The sequence below is a fragment of the Dromiciops gliroides genome, chromosome 1 (genome assembly GCF_019393635.1).
Source record: "Dromiciops gliroides isolate mDroGli1 chromosome 1, mDroGli1.pri, whole genome shotgun sequence".
NCBI classification, from domain to species: Eukaryota; Metazoa; Chordata; class Mammalia; order Microbiotheria; family Microbiotheriidae; genus Dromiciops; species Dromiciops gliroides.
The window spans coordinates 260,150,716-260,174,863 of NC_057861.1; the positions used below are offsets into that span (position 1 = coordinate 260,150,716).

General features: G+C 35.5%; 1 protein-coding gene across 1 annotated transcript in view; it reads right to left on the bottom strand.

The window, feature by feature from the left end:
• Positions 1–24,148, bottom strand: part of ST18 (ST18 C2H2C-type zinc finger transcription factor) — a 174,158-nt gene that overhangs the window by 25,788 nt on the left and 124,222 nt on the right. Inside the window, exons 15-20 of the mRNA XM_043975761.1 lie at positions 19,503–19,621; positions 9,869–9,931; positions 8,988–9,056; positions 4,296–4,358; positions 4,099–4,179; positions 1,160–1,381 (exon numbers count right to left, since the gene is read on the bottom strand). Coding sequence (XP_043831696.1) covers positions 1,160–1,381; positions 4,099–4,179; positions 4,296–4,358; positions 8,988–9,056; positions 9,869–9,931; positions 19,503–19,621 — 617 coding nt within the window. The remainder of the gene's footprint in view (positions 1–1,159; positions 1,382–4,098; positions 4,180–4,295; positions 4,359–8,987; positions 9,057–9,868; positions 9,932–19,502; positions 19,622–24,148) is intronic.

The window sequence follows — 24,148 nt, forward strand, 5'->3', positions numbered from 1 at the left end:
TCCTCATTTTACAGATGAGGAAATGAAGGAACAGAGAGGCTAACTGATTTACCAGGGCCATACAGTTAATGTCTGAGGTCTTCTTGATTTCATGTCCAGTGCTCATTATATCCATTATGTCACCTAGTCTGTCTTGTGTTTCTGACCTTTGAGCAAAATCATGAGATCACATGCTCATCAGAACTGCATTTCCCTGACACCACCGAATTAGAAAAACAACAGAAAGCCTTCCCCAACTCCTCTTAACTTCCCTCTGTCAATTATTTCCTATTTATCCTGTACAAAGCTTTCTTTGTATATATTTACTTGTTTGTTGTCTCCTCTATTAGACTGTAAGCTAATTGAGGGCTGGAACTGTCTTTTGCCTCTTCTTATATCCCCAGCATTTATCACAGTGCCTGTCACATGTTAGGTGCATAATAAATGTTTATTGATTGATTACCAAAATGTGCAAATAGAATTCAGGAGAGGACAGAAACAATTCATGAAAAATTATAATTAACAAAGGGTTTTTTGTTTTTTTTTTGTTTTTTGTGTGTTTTTGCTTTTATCTCATCCTGATAATGATCTGGATCACTTATGCCATTTTCTATCAGGAGTAGATGGTTGAGCCTCATCATATTCACAATGGCAAAAGAAATAATAGTGTTTGCCTGTGATCTGGCCAGATCACAGTGTTGATGGAGTAAGAAAAATATGGAAAGTGAAATTTTGAAGTTACACAGACATTCTCAAGAAGTTGTCTAAATCCTTTCACTTGATTAATGCAAATAAAGACACACATATAAAACAACAACATAATTTTAAAACAGGAAAGACAAAATATAGATGGCTTATAATGGAAAGTATGTGGTAAATAGTAAGGTATGAAAAACCCCTACAAAAATAGCAACAATGCATTTCATAATTTGAGATCATCTACCCGACAAGATTAAAATTCCTGACTAGCTAAGCCAGGAAGCATTTATTAAGCACCTACTATGTCCCAGCTACTAGATAGCAAATTGGTACTATGCCAAACACTGGATCACAAATTAGTCACTGTTTTGTCTCTACCTTTCAATTCCATTTTAAGAACATACTGTGCTTATTCTGCACAGTATGTGTGCAGTTCAATAACAACAAAAACAACAATGACAAAAGACAAAATGTTAGATACCTTCTATGGGTGACAAAAACATTATTTACATGGCCCAGTCCGTTGCAGCCCGGTAGGGGACAATGCGGTAGCTCTTGTTTGTTCAATTTCCAGGATAACGAGGACCCATTGAGAGGATTCTCCTTCTGTCTTTTGGCAGCCAGAGGACAACCAGAAGCAGTACGATGGGAAGTGTATTTACCTGATATGTGACCTTGACCATCACATCCCAATACAGGACATCTAGAAAAATGCAACAAAGATAATCTTCACTAAGGGACTAGTAGCAATTTTTTTTTTAGGATGAATATAATTTACTGGGAAAGGATTAAGGGGCAATAGTAAGACTACACCATCCAATAGATTTATAGAGTATCAGAATAGAAAGGGACATTTTATAGCCTCATTTTACAGAAGAGGAAACTGATCTGGAAAGGTGAAAGGACTTGCTTGCAGTCACTTTGGCAGAACTGTAGCTAGCACAGGTAGCACTCTGCTCTCCTTTGCTTTTGAGTGACATCTTAAATTCTTTTTTTCTAGCTGAGGGAAAAAGATTTTTCATTGATATTTATAGGAAAATATTTATTTTTTAAAAAGAGTGAAGAGAAGGAGAATTTATTTTCCAGAAGTCAGAGAATATTGAGTCTCAAGCCAAAGCCTATCAGTGTTTGACTGTGTGTCAGTACATAATCTGTACTTTTCCTTTTTTGTTTTTATTTTTTTTTTGCAGGGCAATGAGGGTTAAGTGACTTGCCCAGGGTCACACAGCTAGTAAGTGCCAAGTGTCTGAGGCTGGATTTGAATTCAAGTCCTCCTGAATCCAGGGTTGGTGCTTTATCCACTGCACCACCTAGCTGCCCCCTGTACTTTTCCATTTTAGTTTAATTTTCTGTAAAATGATGACTGATTTACATCAGTGGATTGTTGGGGGGAATAAGTTCCTGGGTAACTACTGGGTAAAACTATGTAGAAAATCTTAATATTTCCTTTCTTTTGTAAACTCAACTTTTTCCATGAATGCACTCACAATTTTATTATGGTCTATACTTTAATTTGTCCTTGGCAGATGACTTATACAGTAGGTTGCTGGGTGGTGCCATGGAGAGAGCACAGGACCTGGAGACAAGAAGACCTGTGTTCAAATCCAGCATCACATATTTATCAAGTTTGTGTCCCAAGGTAAGCCACTTAAACTCTGCCTTTATCAGTTTCCTTATATATAAAATGGGGATAATAATAGCACCCATTTTCTGGAGTTGTTATGAAGATCATATAATTTTATATCTCTTAACTCTATGTACACATATATACACATGTGTGTATATACATACATACACACACACATATATATATATATATACACGACTTTGTAAACCTTAAAGTGCCATATGAATACTACTATTATCATTGTCCTAATATACACTAAAAACATTAGAGATTTCCAAACCTATTTGTTGTTTTAACCAAATAATAATTACTCATATGTTAAGATTTGAAAAATAGTTTGTGAACAAAGACAATAGGAAGTAGATAATGGAATTATTCATATTTTATGGACAAGGAAACTGTAGCCCAGAGAAGTTGAATCACTTGCTTAAGTTTATAAAACTGGTTAGGATCATACCCAGGTCTTCTGCCTTCATGTGCAGCACCCTTTCCACTACAGTATGCTTCCTCTTCATATGTCTCAACAATTTCAAATGGTGGAGAGAACCTTGGACTCTTCAGTTGATTTGGGGCTTTTGTCTCACCTTTTCACACTATTGGATCCTAGAATTTGATTCTTTATTTTTTATTCTATTGCCCTTTGATTCAAAGGAATTATACGAGTCCAGGGAACATGGATAATGGCATTTTCTCCCAGTATTCAGAATTATAAAATGCCATAAGAACTGAGAAAGCATTACAGAGCCCTAGGTTAGCCTGTTTCTGCCATAGCCCATTTACTCCAAGCTCAAGAAAATGGTAGATAAAGGGAATCTTGATTTTAGGAACAATAAGGCAGTTGTAAATGAATAGAATAAAGAAGAAAGTGAAATTGAGAAACCTAAATTCAGGATGTGAATGAGAAGAGAAGAAAATGAAATGTGGGTGACAGTACAGAATGGGTAACAAAGAATAGGCAAAGAATATATTTCAAGGGAAAATGCTTCTGCACAAGCCTCTGTCCTTTGATGGCAGCTCGGTGACCCTTTTTCTACTTACTCTCCCTTTGGAAGTCTCTTCTGTTTTGATGACATGGTGTTACTGAAAATGATGCAATCAGGGAATTGGACTTAATGCAATGTTGTGAAGGAAACAATTTAAATTCAAACATAAATGCCACTTTTAAAGTCCATCATTTTGGGGCCTTTTAAGAAGATGGAATTAGATTTAGAATTTCCCTTTTGGCAAAATCCAAATTCCAGGGTAAAGTGTGGTGGTACTTATGGTGAAATGACAATTCTACAAAGTTACCTTATTTGAAAATAAACAAAAAAAATACAATCCCAAATCCATTATTTTCTTTGTTGTCAATTGTAAATGTTGTTGGCATGACATAATTTTTCTCAAAACTCCAAGCAAAAAACCAGATGAATCTAACATTACATTAATTTTAAGTATTCTTATTAGATGTTTCAACATATCTTGATTAAAAAATTTTCCCCCCATACCACTCCGCAAGATTTTCATGGTCTTCAACTATATCCTTCCTAAAGGTATATGTACTTTTCTTGTCACTTTCCCATAAAGATTGCCTCTTTAAGAGAACTAATTGTAAGGAAGACCACTCATAAAAGTACCACTTTTGGGGTAGCTAGGTGGCTCAATAGATAAAGCACCTGCCTTGGATTCAGGAGGATCTGAGTTCAATTCCTGCCTCAGACACTTGACACTAGCCAAGTGGCCTTGGGCAAGTCACTTGACCCTCATTGCACTACCCCCCAAAAAAGCCATTTTACCCTAACTACTGTACTTACTTAAGTTCAGGATCTTCTTTATCTTCCTTGGTAGGAGTTACTTTGACACCACCTTTTCTGGCACGAGGGCAACCAGACAAACTGAAAGATATACCCAGGAGGGAAAAAAAACCAACAACAACAAAAAAATCATTTTACTGCTTTTGTTTTTGGACACTGTGATTTTCCAAGTCTCTCCCAAACAGTATCAATCATACCTTCTATGGGAAGCATAATTTCCAGTCACATGTCCTGAGCCATCACAACCAGGGGTTGGGCACCTGGAATATATATGTAAGGGGAAAATTACTTTGTTAAAGTGGAACTAGACCAGATAAGTAGGTCTTTGGGTAAAGGAGAAATGAAACTCTTATTGTTTAAATGAAATTAATTCCTGATTGATTTCAACTCTTCATAATATAAATTTCAAAATAACAAACTGCTGTTAGTTAACAGACAAGTTAGTAGCAGTTATTAAATACTTTTCATAATAGCTATTTTTATTAAAAAAACATAAATCTCAGAGAAAAGGTATATGTAGTACAAAGTACACTGACACTGAAGTATCAAGATTTTCATCAGAGTCCTGCCTATGCTTTAGCTATTAACTGTGTGACCAATAGTAAATTCCTTTACCGCTTCAACCCTCAGTTTCCTGATCTGTAAAATAGATATGGATAATTATACTTGTACTTTCTACCTCACAGGGGAGCTCTGAGTAACAAATAAGGTAAAGTCATATAGAACTTTAGCTGCTATCATGCTAGCTGTGCTTTTGAATAACATCTATACATAGGAGTTCTGTATTCTTGAAACAACAAACCTTTCAAAATTTGTTTTGTATATCATTCATTTTCTGAGGACATGCTACAGACATAGTACATTAATTATTTCAAAGGCCCTAGTTATAGCATCTCATGAAAATCTGCACACTAATTTGATTAAAAATAAACCTGGGTAAGTACACCTCTTGGCTCAAGTTAAGTGGCAATTTTGGAATACTCAACAATAACTACTGAAGGGATTCAACCATTTACATGTGTTTGAGGAAGATCAATGAAGGAGGAAAAGCCTCTGACTTATATAGGATAATATAGGCCCCTGCCACCCTGATCAAAAAAAATGTACCCAAATCCAGAAGTTAGTGAAGATATTTCCTCTCTCTCTCTCTCTCTCTCTCTCTCTCTCTCTCTCTCTCTCTCTCTCTCTCTCACTCTCTCTCACTCTCTCCCTCCTGTATTCCCTTTACCTGCCTAATCTTTCCTATATGAACTCTAATCCTAATATTGTCCCCTTTCCAATCTCTTCAGTGAATAGGAATGCTCCTGCTATTTTTGCTTCACCCCTCCCTGACAATGTATTATCTTTTTCCTTTGATTATTTCAAATATGGTGATGCACATAAGGGCTATGGCAAGGCTCTAATATAGCAAAAAGGGCAATAAGTAGTTCACCCTCTTTTTTTTCTTTCTTTCTTACTTTCTTTCTTTCTTTCTTTTTTTGGTGAGGCAATTGGGGTTAAGTTACTTGCCCAGGGTCACACAGCTAGTAAGTGTCAAGTGTCTGAGGCCAGATTTGAACTCTGGTCCTCTTGAATCCAGGGCTGGTGCTTTATCCACTGTGCCACCTAGCTGCCCCTCTTCCTTTCTATTAATAGCTACTATTTTACATTTTCACAGGAGTGCCTATAAAATCTGATGCCAATATCAAACCTTTTCCAAAGCAGAATTTGACTATTTCCATTTCTAGAAGAAGAAGAGGATGATTTTTGTTTTGTTTTTGTTCTTGTTTTTTGTTTGTTTGTTTTTGTTTTATTTTATTTTTTGCAGGGCAATGAGGGTTAAGTGACTTGCCCAGGGTCACACAGCTATTGTGTCAAGTGTCTGAGACCAGACTTGAACTCAGGGCCTCTTGAATCCAGAGCCAGTGCTTTATCCACTGTGCCACCTAGCTGTCCCTAGGATGATTTTATAAAATATTAAAGCAATATAGAATATCAAAGTGATAGACAATCAAAGCACAATTGTCCTATACTAGGAAACCTGCAACTGTTCTAATGCAACTATATTTATTCATTTTTATTCTATTTTAAAGAAAAGGCTACCAACGCTAGTGTTCTCTTATTATGATTTTACTAAAATAGTATTTTACTAGCATGTTGTAATTATAGGAACTCCTGTACAAAATTATCTTGCTTTAGGGTCCTCTTGGAAAAACTAAATAACATGGTCAATAGTACACCTGAATTTGTCCTTGTTTTGGGAATATCTGTAGATTACATTGCAGTATAAAGAATGCATGAGTTAAGATTTCTTGATCTATATTCTATAGGTATCTTTATAGATTTAAAAAGTAATGTTTCAGTTTGAAAAAAACAGGTAGCAACAATTGAGTTTTTGTTGTTATGGAGGCTTAGAATAATGGAGTGAGGAGTTGGGGTATTTTTCCCACTTTCTTACCCACCAATGGCCAGATTTCTTTAGATTTGCTATAGACTTCAGTTTAGAAAAATAGCAGTAAGAAAAGTAGTTTTAAGAAACCATTTAGGGGGCAGCTAGGTGGTGCAGTGGTTAAGGCACTGGTCCTGGATTCAGGAGGACCTGAGTTCAAATCTGGCCTCAGACACTTGATACTTACTAACTTGTGACCCTGGGCAAGTCACTTAACCCTCATTGCCCCACCAAAAGAAAGAAACCATTTAACAAAAAATGTCTATGCATTACCATGTAACAGAAATTATAAATATCTTTTAAGTCATATTTCTTTCTGTTTGTTTTTGTTGAGAGTGTTAACTGTCACCAAAATATATCCTTTTAAAGGATTTCTGTTTTATAAAAATTTGTCTATGGAATTAACTTTAGAAAATAAAATTTCAGTGTAAGTAGGTTATCCTATTTTGTCAGTGATGATTTGGGGCAGGAAATGGTCTTAAGGATATTATTAAAGGATTGTATGCCCACACAAAGAATTGGTCAGTCAACTAGTGAAAGTTGGATGGGCAGAAAAAGGTGGACAGCCAGAATGCTACAATAGCATTGTGTATTCTATCTCTCAGCTTTTATGGAAAGACCTGGATGAGATAGTATTGGTGTGTGTGTGTGGGGTGCTGTATGAAAGTAACACATATCCCTTTAAGAATTACAAGGAACTTTACATATACCTCACTTGACTTTCCCAACACTATGGGAAAGACAAGTGGTATTGGACTTTAGAAGATAAAGATTCAAATTCTATGTTTGACACATACTAGTTATGTAAATGTTTTAGTGGGTAAGTCTTTTAATGCCCCAACCAATGCTTTAAGACTTAACCTATGATAAATTCATCATAGTATCACAGATTTAATTTCAAAAAGGACAAAGAGGCCATTCAGTTCCAACCCCTTATTTTAAAGATGAGGAACTAATGCTCAGAGAGGAGAAATGACTTGCCCAGTGTCACATGCCCAATTTTATAGAGTTGGGTCTTAAAACCAGGTCATATTGAGGGCCATTTTTCTATTTTGTATGACACAAAACAGTTGCAGAGTTGGTGTTATATGATAGAGAGAGCATTGGATGTAAGGTCAGGAAGATATGAGTTCAAGTCTTACCCCAGGAACTTATTATGTGAACCTGGGCAAGACACAACTTCTCTTAGTCTCAGGTTCCTGATCTGTAAATTAAGGTTAATAATCGTATTTACCTCCCGGGGTTGTTGTGTGTATAAAATGAGACAATATTTGTAAAGTGCTTTGAAAACCTAAACTATGTCCTATACTAGGAAACCTGCAACTTGTCCTAATGCAACTATAATGCAAAGAGCAACGTAAATATTATTCAAACCCAAGTCTTTGTAATTCTGGCTGCAGTATATTATTCACTATGTCATTTGGATTACATTAAGGATCCATTAACATAGTAGTTCTCAAACTTTTTATCTTAAGACCTCCGTAGACTCTTAAAAATTACTAAGAACCCCAAAGAGTTATATCTAGTGATAATTACAATATTAGAACTTAAAACAAAGAGTTATATGTAGTGATAGTTACCATATTAGAAATTAATAACACTATGAAATTTGTTTTGAAGCCTCAACCACCCTGAAAGGGACTTGGGGACTCCTAGGGATTTCTGGGTCACATTTTGGGAACTGCTGCATTAATGTTTCAAATTCTAACATTATTTTACTTCAATTTAGAGAGTGAGATTAATTTCCTCATACCTATGTTTTATATACATATATTTATACTTATATACACATGTACATGCATACTAGAATAAGCCCAGTTCAGTGTATGAAACTATGAAATTAAAATAGAAAAATTCTTATGTTTTAACATTAAAACTCTGAGATTGTCATCATTACCAAATAAACCCCTCAAAACAAATAAATCAATCAAATAGCTTTGACTTTGTATCACTTGCATTTTTGGTGAAATATTGCTCTAGTTTTTATTTAATTTGAATCCATTTACTTACTTATTACCATGTCAGTGTCTAATAAGGAATAAAGGCATAAAAGAACTATGTAGCAATCAGGTGTTTCCTTTCTATTTTTAATTATTTTTTTTAACTGATAAACTTATATCACTTTCATTTCTCTCTGTCTGTGTATATATATATATGTGTGTGTGTGTGTGTGTGTGTGTGTGTGTGTGTGTGTATAATATAGGGCCATCTCTTATAAGAAGAAAAAGAAGAAAAATGATTAAAAATAATTCAGCAAAAGTAAACAACACATTGACCAAAAAGGTTATCATTAATTGCCATTTTTCACATCTATAATCCCTCACCTCTAAAAGGAAAGGAGTATCTCTTCTTTGGAGACAAGATCAGGTATTATAAATGTACAATATTCAATTTCTTTTTTCCTTTAAAAATGGTTTCTTTCCATTTATATTAAAACTATTCATTTTCAAACTATACTTACTTAAGCTCCTGAGAGTTGGCAGCCATAAGGGATTTTAGTGTCTTATCAGCCAAAGGACATCCAGAAACACTAAAAAAGAAACAAATTTTGTGAATTCACTAAATCTGAAAATGGTAAAAATTTACTCAAATAGTATATTCTTTAAACATGAGTGATATAATATACATTTTTCTCTTACAGAGGCAATGGAAAGTATGCTCGACTGGCAGTTAGGAGACCTGGTTTCCTGTATGCGCTTTGCCATTAACTAGCTATGTGATCTAGGGCAAATCAGTTAATCTCTTTGGACTTCAGATCTTCCTGCTATTAAAAGAGAAGGTTGAAATAAATAATCCCCTCCAGGCTCTAAAAGCCTGTGACTGTGTTCTTCTCTGTCCATCATGATGTATCTCTATCTGGAGGTTTTAATATTTTCCATCTGTCTACCCAAAGATCTATATCTGTATTGAGTTGCAATGGAAAGACAAAACACAGTTCCTAAAGATTAGCTGTGGATTTTTTGGCCTTAATAGATTATTTAATGGATAATGTAGTCTATGTGGTAAATGATTTAGTGAGATGTAAATTCCTTTGTCTTCTATGGTCCTGTTTTAATCCTTTAAAATTAACACAGAAAAGTAAGGTACAAGGAGATACAATATTCAACTAGATTGTAACCTGGTTCATAAAGATAGAAAAAACGTTAAGTTTGGTGGTTTATAAACTATATAACTACAAAATACTTAGGATTAAAAAAAAACATAGCTAACCAAGTTTACTGGCCCTTGCTTCTGTCCCCAATAGTATATTGCTAATAGGAATGAGAATGTATCCTGTAAGGAGAGCAGAAGATAGATGATTGAATTCTATCAACTATCCTGTTATTTCCTGTTAATAAGTACCTTCGGTGTGATGCATAATTTCCTGTTACATGACCGCTTCCATCACATCCAGGAGTTGGACAGCTGGGTGAGAAAAGATAATTAGAGAAGAAGGCATTTCAAAGGTCTATAGAGTTTATTTGCTTTTCTTGCTGAGCAACCAAAACTCTTCCCTTCAAATATAGGTGAGCTCAGCTAATCATTATTTATTTCTCTCACAGTCAGTGACTAAAAAAGAGGAAAGTGCTGTGTATCAGTAAGATCAACTAGTTGATCCAGAGAATACTGGTTATACAATAACCAATGAAAAATTCAATTAATTTATTTTAAATTTCAAGTCACAATCAAATGATTTAGGTTAGCAAAAATCATGACCTATGTTCTGAGCTGGTTGTCAAGATAAAGTAATTTTTAAAATGTATGCTTTAAGAAAATATAAAGTAGTATAAAAGCTACACAATAACAATTATAACACTATACATTTTAATGGGGCAGCTAAGTGGATCAGTGGATACAGTGCCAGTTCTGAAGTCAGAAGACTCATTTTCTTGAGTTCAAATCTGGCTCCAGACACTTACTAGCTGTGTGATCCTGGGAAAGTACCTTAAACCCATTTGCCTCTGTTTTTAATCTGGAAAATAAGCTGGAGAAGGAAACAGCAAACACTCTAGTATCTCTGCCAAGAAATCCTGAAATGGGATCAGAGTCAGACATAACTGAAATGACCCAACAACAACATACATTTTAATGGTTGGTTCCCTAATAATTCTCAATGGACACCAAAGCTATCACTAACAGATTTCCTAATATATTTTCAAGAGAAAAATAGGTAGTGACTACTTTGCACAATCATTTTAGAAACATGTCCCCCCCCCCAAGAAAGCAGTGTGTGTCCCAAAAGCCATAGTGCAAAACTGTATTTGCACTAATGCTGTTTTGGGACACTGCATTTTGAAAGCAATAGTATAGATAATAGAAATGTAACAGGAGATTTTCAAAGTTGGGAAGCCATAGGCTTTTTAGAAATGACATAGCAGCTTATCAAGGAGGGAACGATGGGTATTTTCGTGTATTCTCCTCCTCTATATAAATCTCCATTTGAGTCATTTCAAACTTGAACAAGGCAAAAATAGCTACAGACAAATAATTATTCTATACAATTAGACTTTGCAGCCTGCAGCAGGACAAACATTGACTGAAATCAATTTCCTTTTATTTCTTTCTATTCTATGAAAAACTTAGGCAAGTGGATTTTTTAATTTTTTAAAAACAAAAATAGGACTCAGCATCATAGCAATTCCATTACTCATTACATTATTTTTGATGCTGCATAAAAGTGACACATTTAGGGTAAATAGAATTCTGTCCAGCCTACCCAGAGCTGATAATTAGGGGAGAACAAAAATCAGTGACATCAGTTGTACATCTCACTTCCTTTTGACATGCTGTTTGAAATGAAGGCATCTCTAGATGTTTATAAGTGTATGTATGTAGCATGCCCTATTCAAGGAAATTTCTCTTAGACACCAGGATAGATGAAATGTTCTACAATCTTATATATTCATATCACAATTTATATCATAAATTAGCATCTTACAGGTAAAATTCTTTCCTCAAATTTTCCTCCTATTTTCAAGTAATTCAAGAAAACAGTAGAAATTGGTAGAAATTGTAGGAAAAAACCCTACCATTTAGCAATGGAGAATTACCCAGTATTTTCTTGAATGTTTTGCCAATAGAGTCATCTGATTGTAAACTGACTTTTATTCTCAGCAGATCCCATTTTAAGACACATGTTGCCACCTAGTGTTCTGGGAAATCACTTTGCACAGCTTTCAAAAGTTCTGTACTACTCAAATGAAGGGGAAGGGGAAAAGCACTTATAAGGCACCCGTTATGTGCAAGGCACTGTCCTAGGCACTTTACAAATATTACCTCATTTAATCCTCACAACAATTTTGTGAGATAGGTGCCTTTTATTCCCCTTTTATAGTTGAGGAAACTGAGGCAAACAGGTTAAATGCTTGCCCAATAATCATACTGCTAGTAAGTCTCTGAGTCAGGATTTGAACTTGGACCCATCATTCTATCCATTGTGCCACATAGCTCTCTCTGACATTTAATTCCCTCAAAGAGTCTCCATCCACTCATCCACCCACCCATCCACCCATCCATCCATCCATCCATGCATCCATCCACCCATCCATCCATCCATCCATCCATCCATCCCTTCAAAAAATATTTATCAAGTGCTTATCATGGGCCATCGTGCTAGATATTTGGTGTAGGTGACATACAAAGTATAGAACCAAGATCCCTTTCCTCATAGAGCTTACAGCATAAAAGGTTGAAAGCAAAAATATGTATTATTTCTTTCAAAATGAAAGTTTATGAGTTATATTTAAAGGATTTAGAGGCAGCATTGTGTAGCAGTGGTGTGGTATCTGAGTCTGAAAACCTGGATACTAGCAGCAGTCCCATCAATGATCTGTGATGTAGGGCAATTCCCTTCCCTTTTCTGGGTCTCAGTTTCTTTGTCTTTTTCTTTCTTCTTTTTTTTTTGTGGGGCAATGAGGGTTAAGTGACTTGCCCAGAGTCACATGGCTAGTAAGTGTCAAGCATCCGAGATCAGATTTGAACTCAGGTCCTCCTGAATCCAGGTCTGGTGCTTTATCAATTGCTCCATCTAGCTGCCCCTGGTTCTCAGTTTCTTAACAATACAAAAATGGTTATTGACTACCTATTATGTATAAGCCACTGTGTTATGTATTAGTGATAAAAAGATAATTTGACAGAATCCTATCTTTCCAAGAGTCACATTTTTAATGTTGGAGATGTAGGGACAGTAATAATGCAAATATGTAAATCAATAACACCAGGTTGAGAGTGAGCAATGGAGAGATTTAGAGCAGTGTAAAGGAAGGTGGAGTGACTTTCATAGAGGTAGACCAGAGGAGAAAAGGATTTTAACAGGCAGAGATGAAGAGATAATGTGCTCCAGCTGTGGGAGATAGCCTATGAGAATTCACTTAAGAGGGGAAGGGCAGCATGACACCAGGGAACAGCGAAAAATATCTTTGAAGAGGGAACAGAGTGAAATAAGGCAGGAAAGTTAAGGGGAAGCTTTATATTGGAATAGAAAGAAAATAAATGTGCTTGTTATTTAAATCATAGATCTGTAAATTTGCATGAGAACTACAGTAATGAACTACATAGACCAATTAAGATGATCAAATCTATTGTTCAAAGAAGCATAAAGAAGAAAGAGAAAAAGAAAGGAAGATAGAAAGAAAAAGAAAAAAGGAGACAACAGTATAGAAGAAATAACATTGAGTTAAATTCAAGTCCTGTGTCTGACACTAATTAGATTTGAAGCCTTGGCTATTTCACTTGGCTAAGACCCTCTATGGTTCTCGTTTTTCTCAGTTATGATAATAATAATGTTTAACATTTTATAATACTTCAATGAATGTGGTTTAACTAGATAATATTTTTAGGTCTTTTCTAGCTCTAATGTTTTATGTTTTATAGTAGGAAAAAGAAAAAGAAAGAGAAGGAAAATGGAAGGGTGTAATGATACTAAGGTTATGACAGAATTGAAAATCTTTTATAATATGGCAGGAGTCATGAAAATATCAGGATTAGAGAAAGGAAAGCAGATTAGCTTCCTCCATGAGTCCCCACTCAGCTGTGAACGAAATTCATGGATAACAGGTGATATCATAGAATTCAGTTGTGGTTGAGTCAAACAGGTATAGACTGGTAACAAGACTTTTTATATTTTAAGAACCTAAAAGTTAAACAAATAGGAAGGTGGTGGTAGTGGACTAATATATTTGAAGTATTATACAAAATAATGGACAGTATTCCTTTTAAAAAGGAATGACTATTCTAGAACTCATCTAAATGAACATTGTCTGTTCAAGTCATCCTCTGGGGAAGCCATGTACATATTCTAAAGATAATGCCAAGTCTCTCTTGGGATTGTCTTTAAATCTAATTCATGAGTCACCAACAAAACCAGTTTCATTACCAGTCACAATCAGATTTTCCTCAGTATTGATTACTAACTCAACTAAAGATTGATCTCTGAATAATTTATTAGCCAAAGCCAAATCTGTTCCCAAAATAAAAAGAAATACCATTGAGGTTATTAAAAAGAAAGAACTATAGGCTCAAACAGCAATTCAAAAAATATTTTAGCAATAGGAAGATTATTGTGATAATGTACATAGCCTTAAAAACTTTTAATGAGGATGCCCTTAAAATGATAATACTGAACATAAACAATTACACTTAATTATAAGACACTCATGGGGATATATAAATTTGGTATATTTGTTAAAAATCAGACTTCTAAAAATAGAATATATGTATATATATATGTGTGTGTGTGTGTATATATATATATAATTTCCTTAAAGGACAACTTGAAAAGAAATTTTCATTTAGATGAGTCCTAAAAAAAACATAGAATTTATTATTTTATGGTCATACTTCAATTATATTACTTTCTCCCTTCCTCTACCTAATCATAGTTTCTTAAAATATAAAAACACTTGCTACAGTCTCTACCTTATTGGCTGAGCCACAAATGAATGTGTCACACGTAGGAAAATAGTACACCCAAATAATGTTGTTGAGAACTTACAGGAGAGTATAATATATAAGTTATAGTAAAATAAATTTGCATGAATTGTCTTCACCCATTTCTGTGTACAAACAATTGTTGGATATATGCCATTTTTTACTTTTACCTGCTATGTATCTCTCTATGGGTATTTCCATCAGCCCCAGTTTTGATTCTTTAGTGGCTGTTGTGTTTTGTGTTTTATAGTAATGAAACATCACTGGGAGAATTCGTTGCTGTTCAGTTGTTTCAGTAATGTCTAACTCTTTGTGACCTCATTTGGGGCTCTCTTGGCAAAGATACTAGAGTGGTCTGGCATTTCTTTCTGCAGTTCATTTTATAGATGAGGAAACTGAGGCAAACAGGGTTAAGTGTCTTGCCCAGAGTCACAAAGTTAGTAAGTATCTGAGGCCAGATTTCAACTCTATCTACTTTGCCACCTAGCTGCCCCCATTCCAAACATTGTATAGCTTGAAACTGATCCTTCAATACTTGAGACATCACCTATTGCTTTTGTGTACACTTATTCTACAGCAGAAATAATTTTTCCCAATTTAAAACCATTTCCTTTTGTTCATAAAGTTCATTGGTTGCTGAGATGATAGAATCCAAATATGGTAGTTCAATTGTCATTGATAGTGATAATTTTGGAAATAGTGAAAAATCAATTCTGTTTTCTCTGCTTTGACCTAATTCCAACTTTACATTCTTAGAATCCTTTAGATTTGTTTTGCCTTACACAGACCCCAACAAAACAGAGCTTTTTTTTTGAGGCAATATTTTTTGTAATCTTCCATATTCTTTCTCCATACTGTTTTACAAATCAATTTGTATTCTCGACCCATGCTGCCCTTTGCTGCCATTTCTCTATTCTTGGCAAGGAGATCAAGTGGTTGGAAATATAGGTGGACTGGTCAGATTTTTAGAGGAAGGATAGCAGATGAAAGGCCCAAGTAGTCCCTTGGTACCCACAAAATACTAAAATGCCCAGAGAAAGGCTTTCAGAATATTAGGTAGATTGTCTATGGAGGATTTATGGGAGTAAACAGACAAGAATCTCGCAGGATGAGAAAACATGAATGGGTTATAATTTGTACTGTTGGAAAGATTACTCACTTTAAGGAGATCAGAGATCCATTGAAGTACTAAATTATAAATTTTAACTATTATAATCCTTTGATAATGAAAGATCAAAGGCTTATCAAAAATTAGGTGTGTATCAAAATTAAACATTGTTGCTATTATAGGGATAATCAACACTTTTTAGTGTGCTTTCTATGTACTAGACAATTTATTTTTGTACTGTGGGGACCACAATACTAAATGTGTAATATTAATAATATTCTCAAAATATCCAGTGTCTGCTCTCAGGGAAATTTCAGTCTAGATGGTTTGGTGAAACACATCAATAAGAAAGTCAACTAACAATACAAAACAGTTACTAAAACAAGGGGTAGGGACAGCTAGGTGGCTCAGTGGATAAAGCACTGGCCCTGGATTCAGAAGGACCTGAGTTCAAATCTGGCCTCAGACACTTGACACTAGCTGTGTGACCCTGGGAAAGTCACTTAACCCTCACTGCCCCGCAAAAAACAAACAAACAAACAAACAAACAACAACAACAACAAAACAAGGGGTAACCTGGTTTAGTGGGTAGAGGTTTAGAAGTTAGCCTTAGAGTTAGGAAGGCTTAGTCTCAAAGCCTAAGCCTGACATACATTGGCTATGTGATTCTGAGAAAGTCATTTAATCTTTCAGTACTCTAGACAATCCACTAAGATTATCAATTGCAGAGCAGGTACTATATATGTTTGTAGAAGGAATTTTCTTGTAGGGTGTATCCTATACTAAATAAAATTTCAAGTTGTTACGCCCCTCCCCCTGCCCCCAAACAAAAAAAGCATATGATAGGTGTCAAAAGGATATGGAGAAGATATGTGTGATAGGAGTTTAGAGAAAGAAAAAATCAGTCTGTCCTGGGATTGTCTGGGAAAATTTCACAGGCAAAGAGGGTCTTTCACTTGGCTTTGAAGGTAAGGTAGAAATTAGTTAGATAGGAGAGGGGATGGAAATCCAAGTGAGGAGAATGGCACCAGGAAAGATGCAGGTGCTGTATTGGTGGCAAAACATAATATTAACTTACCGAAAACCCTAAAACTGTCAAGTCAAGATTCCAATCTGATTCTCCTTCAGCTTAGAAACATTTGGATTTCTAATAACTTTCTCTAATTCTAAATAAATAGTGAAATGTGTTCAGCTGAATATGTTCCAGATCTGCAGAAGTCATGCATTTTTGGTTAGTGCGTGGTTTGGATATTGTGGTACAGCTGCTATCATTATACTGTTTTGTTGGGGAACTATCTCTGAGCATTTGTCACTCTCTTTAAAACTATTTGTCTGTTCAGTGTATAAGAAAACACTGTTGTAATAACACAGGTGTTTTTTAAATTCTTTTTGTTTGTGTTTGTTTTTTGCAGGGCAATGGGGGTGAAGTGACTTGCCCAGGGTCACACAGCTAGTAAGTGTCAAGTGTCTGAGGGCCGAATTTGAACTCAGCTCCTCTTGATTCCAGGGCTGGTGCTTTATCCACTGTGCCACCTAGCCTGCCCCAACACAGTGTTAAAGACAAGGTGGGCTGTTACCTGTCCAACCTGTACAGTGCATCTTCAATACCCCAAATAAGCAGGGGACTTTGGACACCAACATTTTATTTTCAAAATCCTGTCTTTAAATGCTCTCATCTTTAAACTATAGTCACAGAAATGTGGTTGCTTTGTCTTCCAATCTATCACATTAGCCATACTTTATATATTCACAACTGATAGCAATCAGCAAGCATTAGGGAGAGTGAAGGGTGAGTTTCAAAGAAACCCAGAAATGCATTTTTAGGGGGAAATCTGTTTCTGCCAAAACTCTTTAAAGTCTGGTGTCCTCTTCCCACAATTCTGCTAAAGCTGCTTTCCTCCTCAATGACGTCTCCTTATTTTCCAAATTAATAGGCCATTTATTCTGTCCTAATCTCTCTTGATCCATTTTCATTTCCTCACTTTCAAGATAAAGTCAGTCAATCAAAAAGCATTTATTGAGTCCTTACCATGTGCCAAAATAGTGCTAAATGCTGGGGATACTAAGAAATACACACAGCACACACACATCACACATCACACTATATGCACATATACACACACATATATACATAACACTCTAATACATATATATGTATATTATGTGTGTATATATATTGTGTGGTATATACATACATAAATGCATGTGCGCACATATATATTCCTTGTCCTCAAGTACTTTCGTAATCTGCGACTTACTTCTTTGACTATTCTTCTCTATATTCATTGATGGCTCCTCATCTTCTTACCTCTCAGATGTGGTTGGCTACAAAGGTATTCTGGTGATTCTTCTCCTTCCCTCCTTTCTTCCTCATACACATTTTTTCTGATCTCATTTCTTTTCTTGATTCTGGTTTATTTATGACCTCATCCCCTGCCACAGCTAAAATAATCACCTAAATGAAAATTACTTCCCAAATCTATATAGCCTATATGTACCCCTAATCTCTCCCCAAAGCTCCAATTTCATATTTCTGAGTGTCTTCTGGATATCACCATCTGGATACCAAATTCAACATTTATGAGACTTAATTGCTAATATTCCACCCTCCCCCAAACTTGTCCTTCCCTACTTTCCCTTTTATATTATTATCTGAACCACAGTTCTTCTATTCTGATTTTGAACTTCATATTCTTTGATTATTTCAGTGTGCTTACCACCACATACAGACAGGTGCAAAGGCCTGATAATTATATCTCTAGCTTACTTTTTGCATCTTTCACTACTTCACTCTTTTACTACAGCTGAGTTCACATTTCAAACTGTTTAGCTACACTTTTTAATAGACTCCTAATAGGTCTTTTAAACTAAAGATTGATACAATTCCTTCGAGTCTATTTTATTTTTCAATCATCCTTCCTATCTTGTTTGAATAATGTACCAATCAGATTCATTCTTTTCTTTAAAAAAAAGGAAAACTATTCAGTGGCATTGGTAGTATAAAGAAAAAAGTATAAATTCTTGAGTATCACATTTAAGTCCTTCACAACTGACTTCCAGCTACTCTTACCACTTTCTTTGATGATTACTGCTTGTTATGTACATATAGTCTATTTACATCCAAACTGAGCTAATCTCTGACTTCTGTTTTCATCCTGCCCTCTTTTTTTCCTCCCACATTTCATTATATTTCTCTTCCCATGCCTGGAGTAGATCATGCTACATCCCTTCCCCCCACCCCAATTCTCTTCTTTCCTTCAAGGACCTAGGGGGCCCAATGAGATTCTGAAAACAACCTTCTCCTTAAAGCCTTCAGTGACCTTTCCCCTGCCTATCTATGAAAATAATCTATTTGCTCAGGTATCTGATAGAACTTTGTTTGCATTTATCCTTTACATTCATCTCACTCTCCTATGCCTTTCCCCTATCATATTGTAAGCTCCTTGAGAGCAGTTAATGTTATCTTTATTTCTGGATCACAAGCATAGAACACACAGTGTCTTCATAAAATAGATAGTATAGTGGAAAGAGTCCTGGAAAAAGTGGAAAGAGAACTGAATTTGAATCCTGGTTAAAGCAGCTAGTAGTTGTGTGACAATGGGCAACTCAATGAAAATCCCTACAGTTCAGTTTTCTCATCTGTAAAATTGGGATAATAATGCTTGAACTACATACATTATAAGCATTGCTTTTTTGTGGGGAATATACTTTGTAAGTTTAAAGCAATATAGAAACGTGAGTTGTTACTGTTATGATTTATAAGGATGTTAGTTGAATTGAATTGAAGTGAAACTAGAACAGTACTAAATACATAGAAAATCTCAGCCCTTTTATTGAAAGGTGGTTGAAATCTTAAATATCCATGAAAAAGTAATATAGCTCATTATATATTATCATTCACATGTTTAGCTTAATCCTCATCTCAGAAAAACAACTGCAAATGTATTATGTATCACTTACGTTATGAGTTTCCTTTTTGAGTTCTCCAGGCATGGAGTTTTGGGTTTAGGGACTTGGTATGGAGACCTCCCTGGATATTTTTTTTCCTCTAAATTTTCTGGAGAGCTCACAGGGTCTTTCTGAAAGAAGAATACAGGTGAACATGTGGAGGGGATTGATATTTTCCCCAATTACATCTTAGATTGATTCAGTAGAGGAGAAATATCTAGAAATTGTCATTCATTTTGCAACATCAGGCAGTGGTATTTCTGGGGGATATAAATGATGCATTCTTTTTTCCCTGCTAGAAGTCACAGGAGTGATAAATTATGTTGACTTATAATTTTTAATAGTTCCTGGAGAATAAAGGAATGTAATGATATACCCTCAAATAGGCATTACTAAATGAAAGTCTTAATTTTGCAAAAATAACACATAGGATTTAAAACAAGATTATGGAGAGGAAAGAGCTCAGTACTTGGAGTCAGGAGAGTTGAACCTTGGCTCTGACACCAACCTGTGTGATTGCGGACCAGTTACTTAAACTTCTGGAACCTGTTTCATTATCTGCAGAATGGATAATACTTTCATAGGTTTAACTCAAGGTCGTTGCAAGGAAAGAAATTATCTTATTATATTACCTAGACCTTGGGTCCTGTGATGGATTCTGCCTGTTGAAATCTACCTATGCTATGACACCTATTTCACATGACATTTCCTCTATGAAGTTTCTCCTGATAGGTCCAGTCAGAAAATACCTTTTCCTTCCTTGGACATACTATAACAACCATTATTCTTATCACACTCTATTTGCTTTAGAATTATGTATAGTTATAAAGTTCTTGTATAGTTGTATGTGCTCATGTAATCTTATTTCCCTGCTATATTTAATCTCATAAGAGACTATGCATTCATTATCTTTGTTTCTCCTGCACTGCTTAGAATATAATAAACACTTAAAAGATGGTTGTTAAATGAACTGTTAAACCCTCTAGAAATTAGTTTTTTTTAAAAATTACAATTATTACTAATTCAGGTCAACTCTATACTTTTTCTAAATCCACATAGATAAGGACCCGTGTTCCTATAGACTCAAAATGTGCTAATGGGCACTGCTGATGTGTTTTGGGCTTGATTTTTGTTTTTACTTTTGCATTACTTAATTTTCTCAATCCTTCACTTCATTTCTCAACCCCTTTCTGTGCTTTTTAAAAGAGACTTGAATTGCCAAATTCTGTATTAAAGAAGGTTACTTTTACTTTCTATTTCAATATTGAATGTTTCATGTTAATATAGTCACAAAACCCCTTCATTATATTCTTGATTGTACAGTCAAATATTAAGTATCTTTAACATGACCCATTCATTTGTAGATAAAAATATAAAGCCTACCATCTGTTGTTTTACTGTAGAATTTCTATATGCATTACAGAAAGGGATTCAAAAGAAACCTATTAATAATACAATTTAAATGATTTTTTGAAATTGAGTATAAAATGATATTAAAAGAGTTGTAGAACATATATACTCTTTTATTTCTTGAAAGAAAAAAAACACCCTAATGTTTCAATGGTCATTTCTACTGGGGCCTGTGTAATCTGTAATAATCCTTTGAACCACTGCGCATTTGTGCGTGAGATTTGTTTGGAAATAATCAAACTTACTCTCAATCTTCTTTGTTCAACACACTGTCCTAGGAAATTTATATATGATTATATAGTTTATGATTAGGTGACCCATGCAGTAGTACAGTTGGGAGAGAAGCAGGGCTGAGTTTTATTCAATAGAGAGCATTTAATATTAGTTTCCCAAAAGACTAAGGTTAAAAGAACTCATATCTCTGTAATAAAATTAAAATATGAAGTATGATTTTTTAAAAAGCCTTTGGATGTGTAAGAAAGAATATATGTGTTTGTATGTGTGTTTTCCAGAGAGAATGTGTATGCAATGAAATTCCATTAATGTACAGATGGAAGTTTATATTGATTTCAGCAAAGACCAGAACATAATGGTAACATGAATAACAGATAATAGCATCTGGCACTTTTAACATTTTTTAAGCCCTGAAATCTTTGGAGAACTGACAGTTGAACTAAACTGACAGCCCTAGTTATTTCTCAGTGCTTTCCTTTCAGAGATATTTTGATTTTTTTCCAGATTCAGGATTTTTTTTAGGGGGCATCTGGACAGGCTATTTCACTGAGAGAGACAGACAATATTTTCTGGAAATTACCACCAAAATTAAGCAACTGTTGTGCATATGAACTAGATAACAATGAATTAGAAATAGATATAATCACTTGGTTTCTTTGCTTGGGCACTGAGGATGGGAGCAGGAAAGAGAACCTTTTAGTCTTCAACTTGCAAAATATAGTCAGCAGTTGTGCCCAACTTGCTGCCAAAACTTCTTGGTCAAAAAGTGAAAAATTCCACCAGTCAGCAGTTTTGTGTGGCAGGAAGACCATTGGTCTGGGTATCAGAAATCTTAGGTTGGAGTTCTGACTAACATTTACCACCTGTGTGACCTTGGCAAATTCACTTAAATGATCTGAGTCTCAGTTTCTCCATCTATAAAGGGGATGATAAAACATGTATTACCTAGCTCATAGACTTGCTGAGATGGAAACCCTATCATAGAAATGTAAACCATTTTTTTTCTGGATATTTTATTTATGTGACATCAATCATCCAATCACAAGCATCCGTTTAAAGCCTATTATGTGCCACGAATGATGCTGTACCCAGAGGATAAAAATACAAAAAACTGAAACACTTTTTGTCCTCAAGGAGCTCATTTGATTGTTTGATGTAATTGAGATCAAGATTAGCCATGCTATGCTCTTAGTGGCTCTTCCTGATGGCACACCCTAACATGAACACCCCACCTACATTTTTCTTGTTTTTCCTTTTCCTTCCCTGTTCTCTTATTCCTTTTTCTCTCCTCGCCATTATCCTTCCCCCCCCCCATTTCTGAACTGTAGGCTTGCACTTCTGAAACCTATAGATATGGCTTAGGTTGCTTAGTGTCAATAAGGGTGTCTGACTCTTTCTGAAAATAAATCACTTGGATAATTGAATTATTTTTCTTTTTCCTCCCAGATGTTTTAGTGTTCTTTGGTGATTTGAAAACCCCCTATTATGTCCCTCTTGTTCAGTAATCAAAGTAATTTGTAGCAGAAAACAAAAGGTATCTATAATCAATTGCATCACCAAGTTATTTTCTAAATCTCTCTATACACTGGCTTATTTTTTTTGCAGGGCATGAGGGTTAAGTGACTTGCCCAGGGTCACACAGCTAGTAAATGTCAAGTGTCTGAATCCAGATTTGAACTCAGGTCCTCCCGAGTCTAGGGCCGGTGCTTTATCCACTGCACCACCTAGCTGCCCCTTATACACTTGCTTATAATCTTCTGTGCCTTATTTTTGTATTTCATATGAAGTGAGAATCAGTTAGCCTAAATGAGTCATTCCAATGAGCCTGAGGTAAAAGATTTCCTGGAAACATTCCGAAGCTTCAAGGACATCATGATCTATCATTTGAGCCTTTTGGAATAACCAACTTCCTGGCAATTTACACCTAGTGAGTACAAGAAAGGGTAAATGAAACCCCTTGTTAGAGACAGAGTCCCTTCAATAATCAATACAATCCAAACTTCATGCCTAGGTACAGAACAGGGAATGGCACAGTACCCTAGCTCCTGTGGGCTAAGCCAAGCAGTCCCTCAGTACTAGGCAGATAAAGGAACACATGACAGAAGACAACAAAAAATAAGTACTCAAGTAGCAACTGGATGACCAGTCATCAGAGATGTGGAGAACTGAGTAGAAGGGGGACGTTTGAACTAGATGGCTTTTAAAGGTCCTTCTAAATAAGGGATTACATTGCTGAACTCCTGGTCATTTTGTAGCTTGAGTTAATATCAAGAAAATGAATGAAGTTCTTCTGTACACCTCATGCAGTAAAGTGGTGCAATGGAGAGAATGCTGAGCCTAAAATCAGGAAGACCTGAGTTGAAATATGGCCTCAGACACTTACCAGTTGTACAAACCTGGGCAAGTCACTTACCTTTGGTTTGCCTCAGTTTTCTCAACTGTAAAATGGGGATAATAATATTACCTATCTCCCAGGGTTGTTGTGAAGATCAAATGAGATAACATTTGTAAAGTATTTAGCAGAGTACCTGGTACACGGTAGGCACTCTATAACTGCTAGTTATCATCATTCCAATAACCTAAGGAAAATCCCACAAGTCACAAATTTTTAGAATTGGAAGGAACAGGGACAGCTAGGTGGCACAGTGGATAAAGCACCGGCCCTGGATTCAGGAGGACCTGAGTTCAAATCCGGCTCAGACACTTGACGCTTACTAGCTGTGTGACCCTGGGAAAGTCACTTAACCCCAATTGCCTCACACACACACACACACACACACACAGAATTGGAAGGGACCTCAATGTCCCTCTAGTCCAAACTGTGCTCAGGAAGGAATCCCCACTAAAATATCCTTGACAAGTACCCTCCTAGGCTCTGCTTGGAGACTTCTAATGATGGGTGGACTCACTACTTTTTTTTTTGTAGTTTTTTTTTTTAAGGGAGGCAATTGGGGTTAAGTGACTTGCCCAGGGTCACACAGCTAGTAATTGTTAAGTGTTTGAAGCTGGATTTG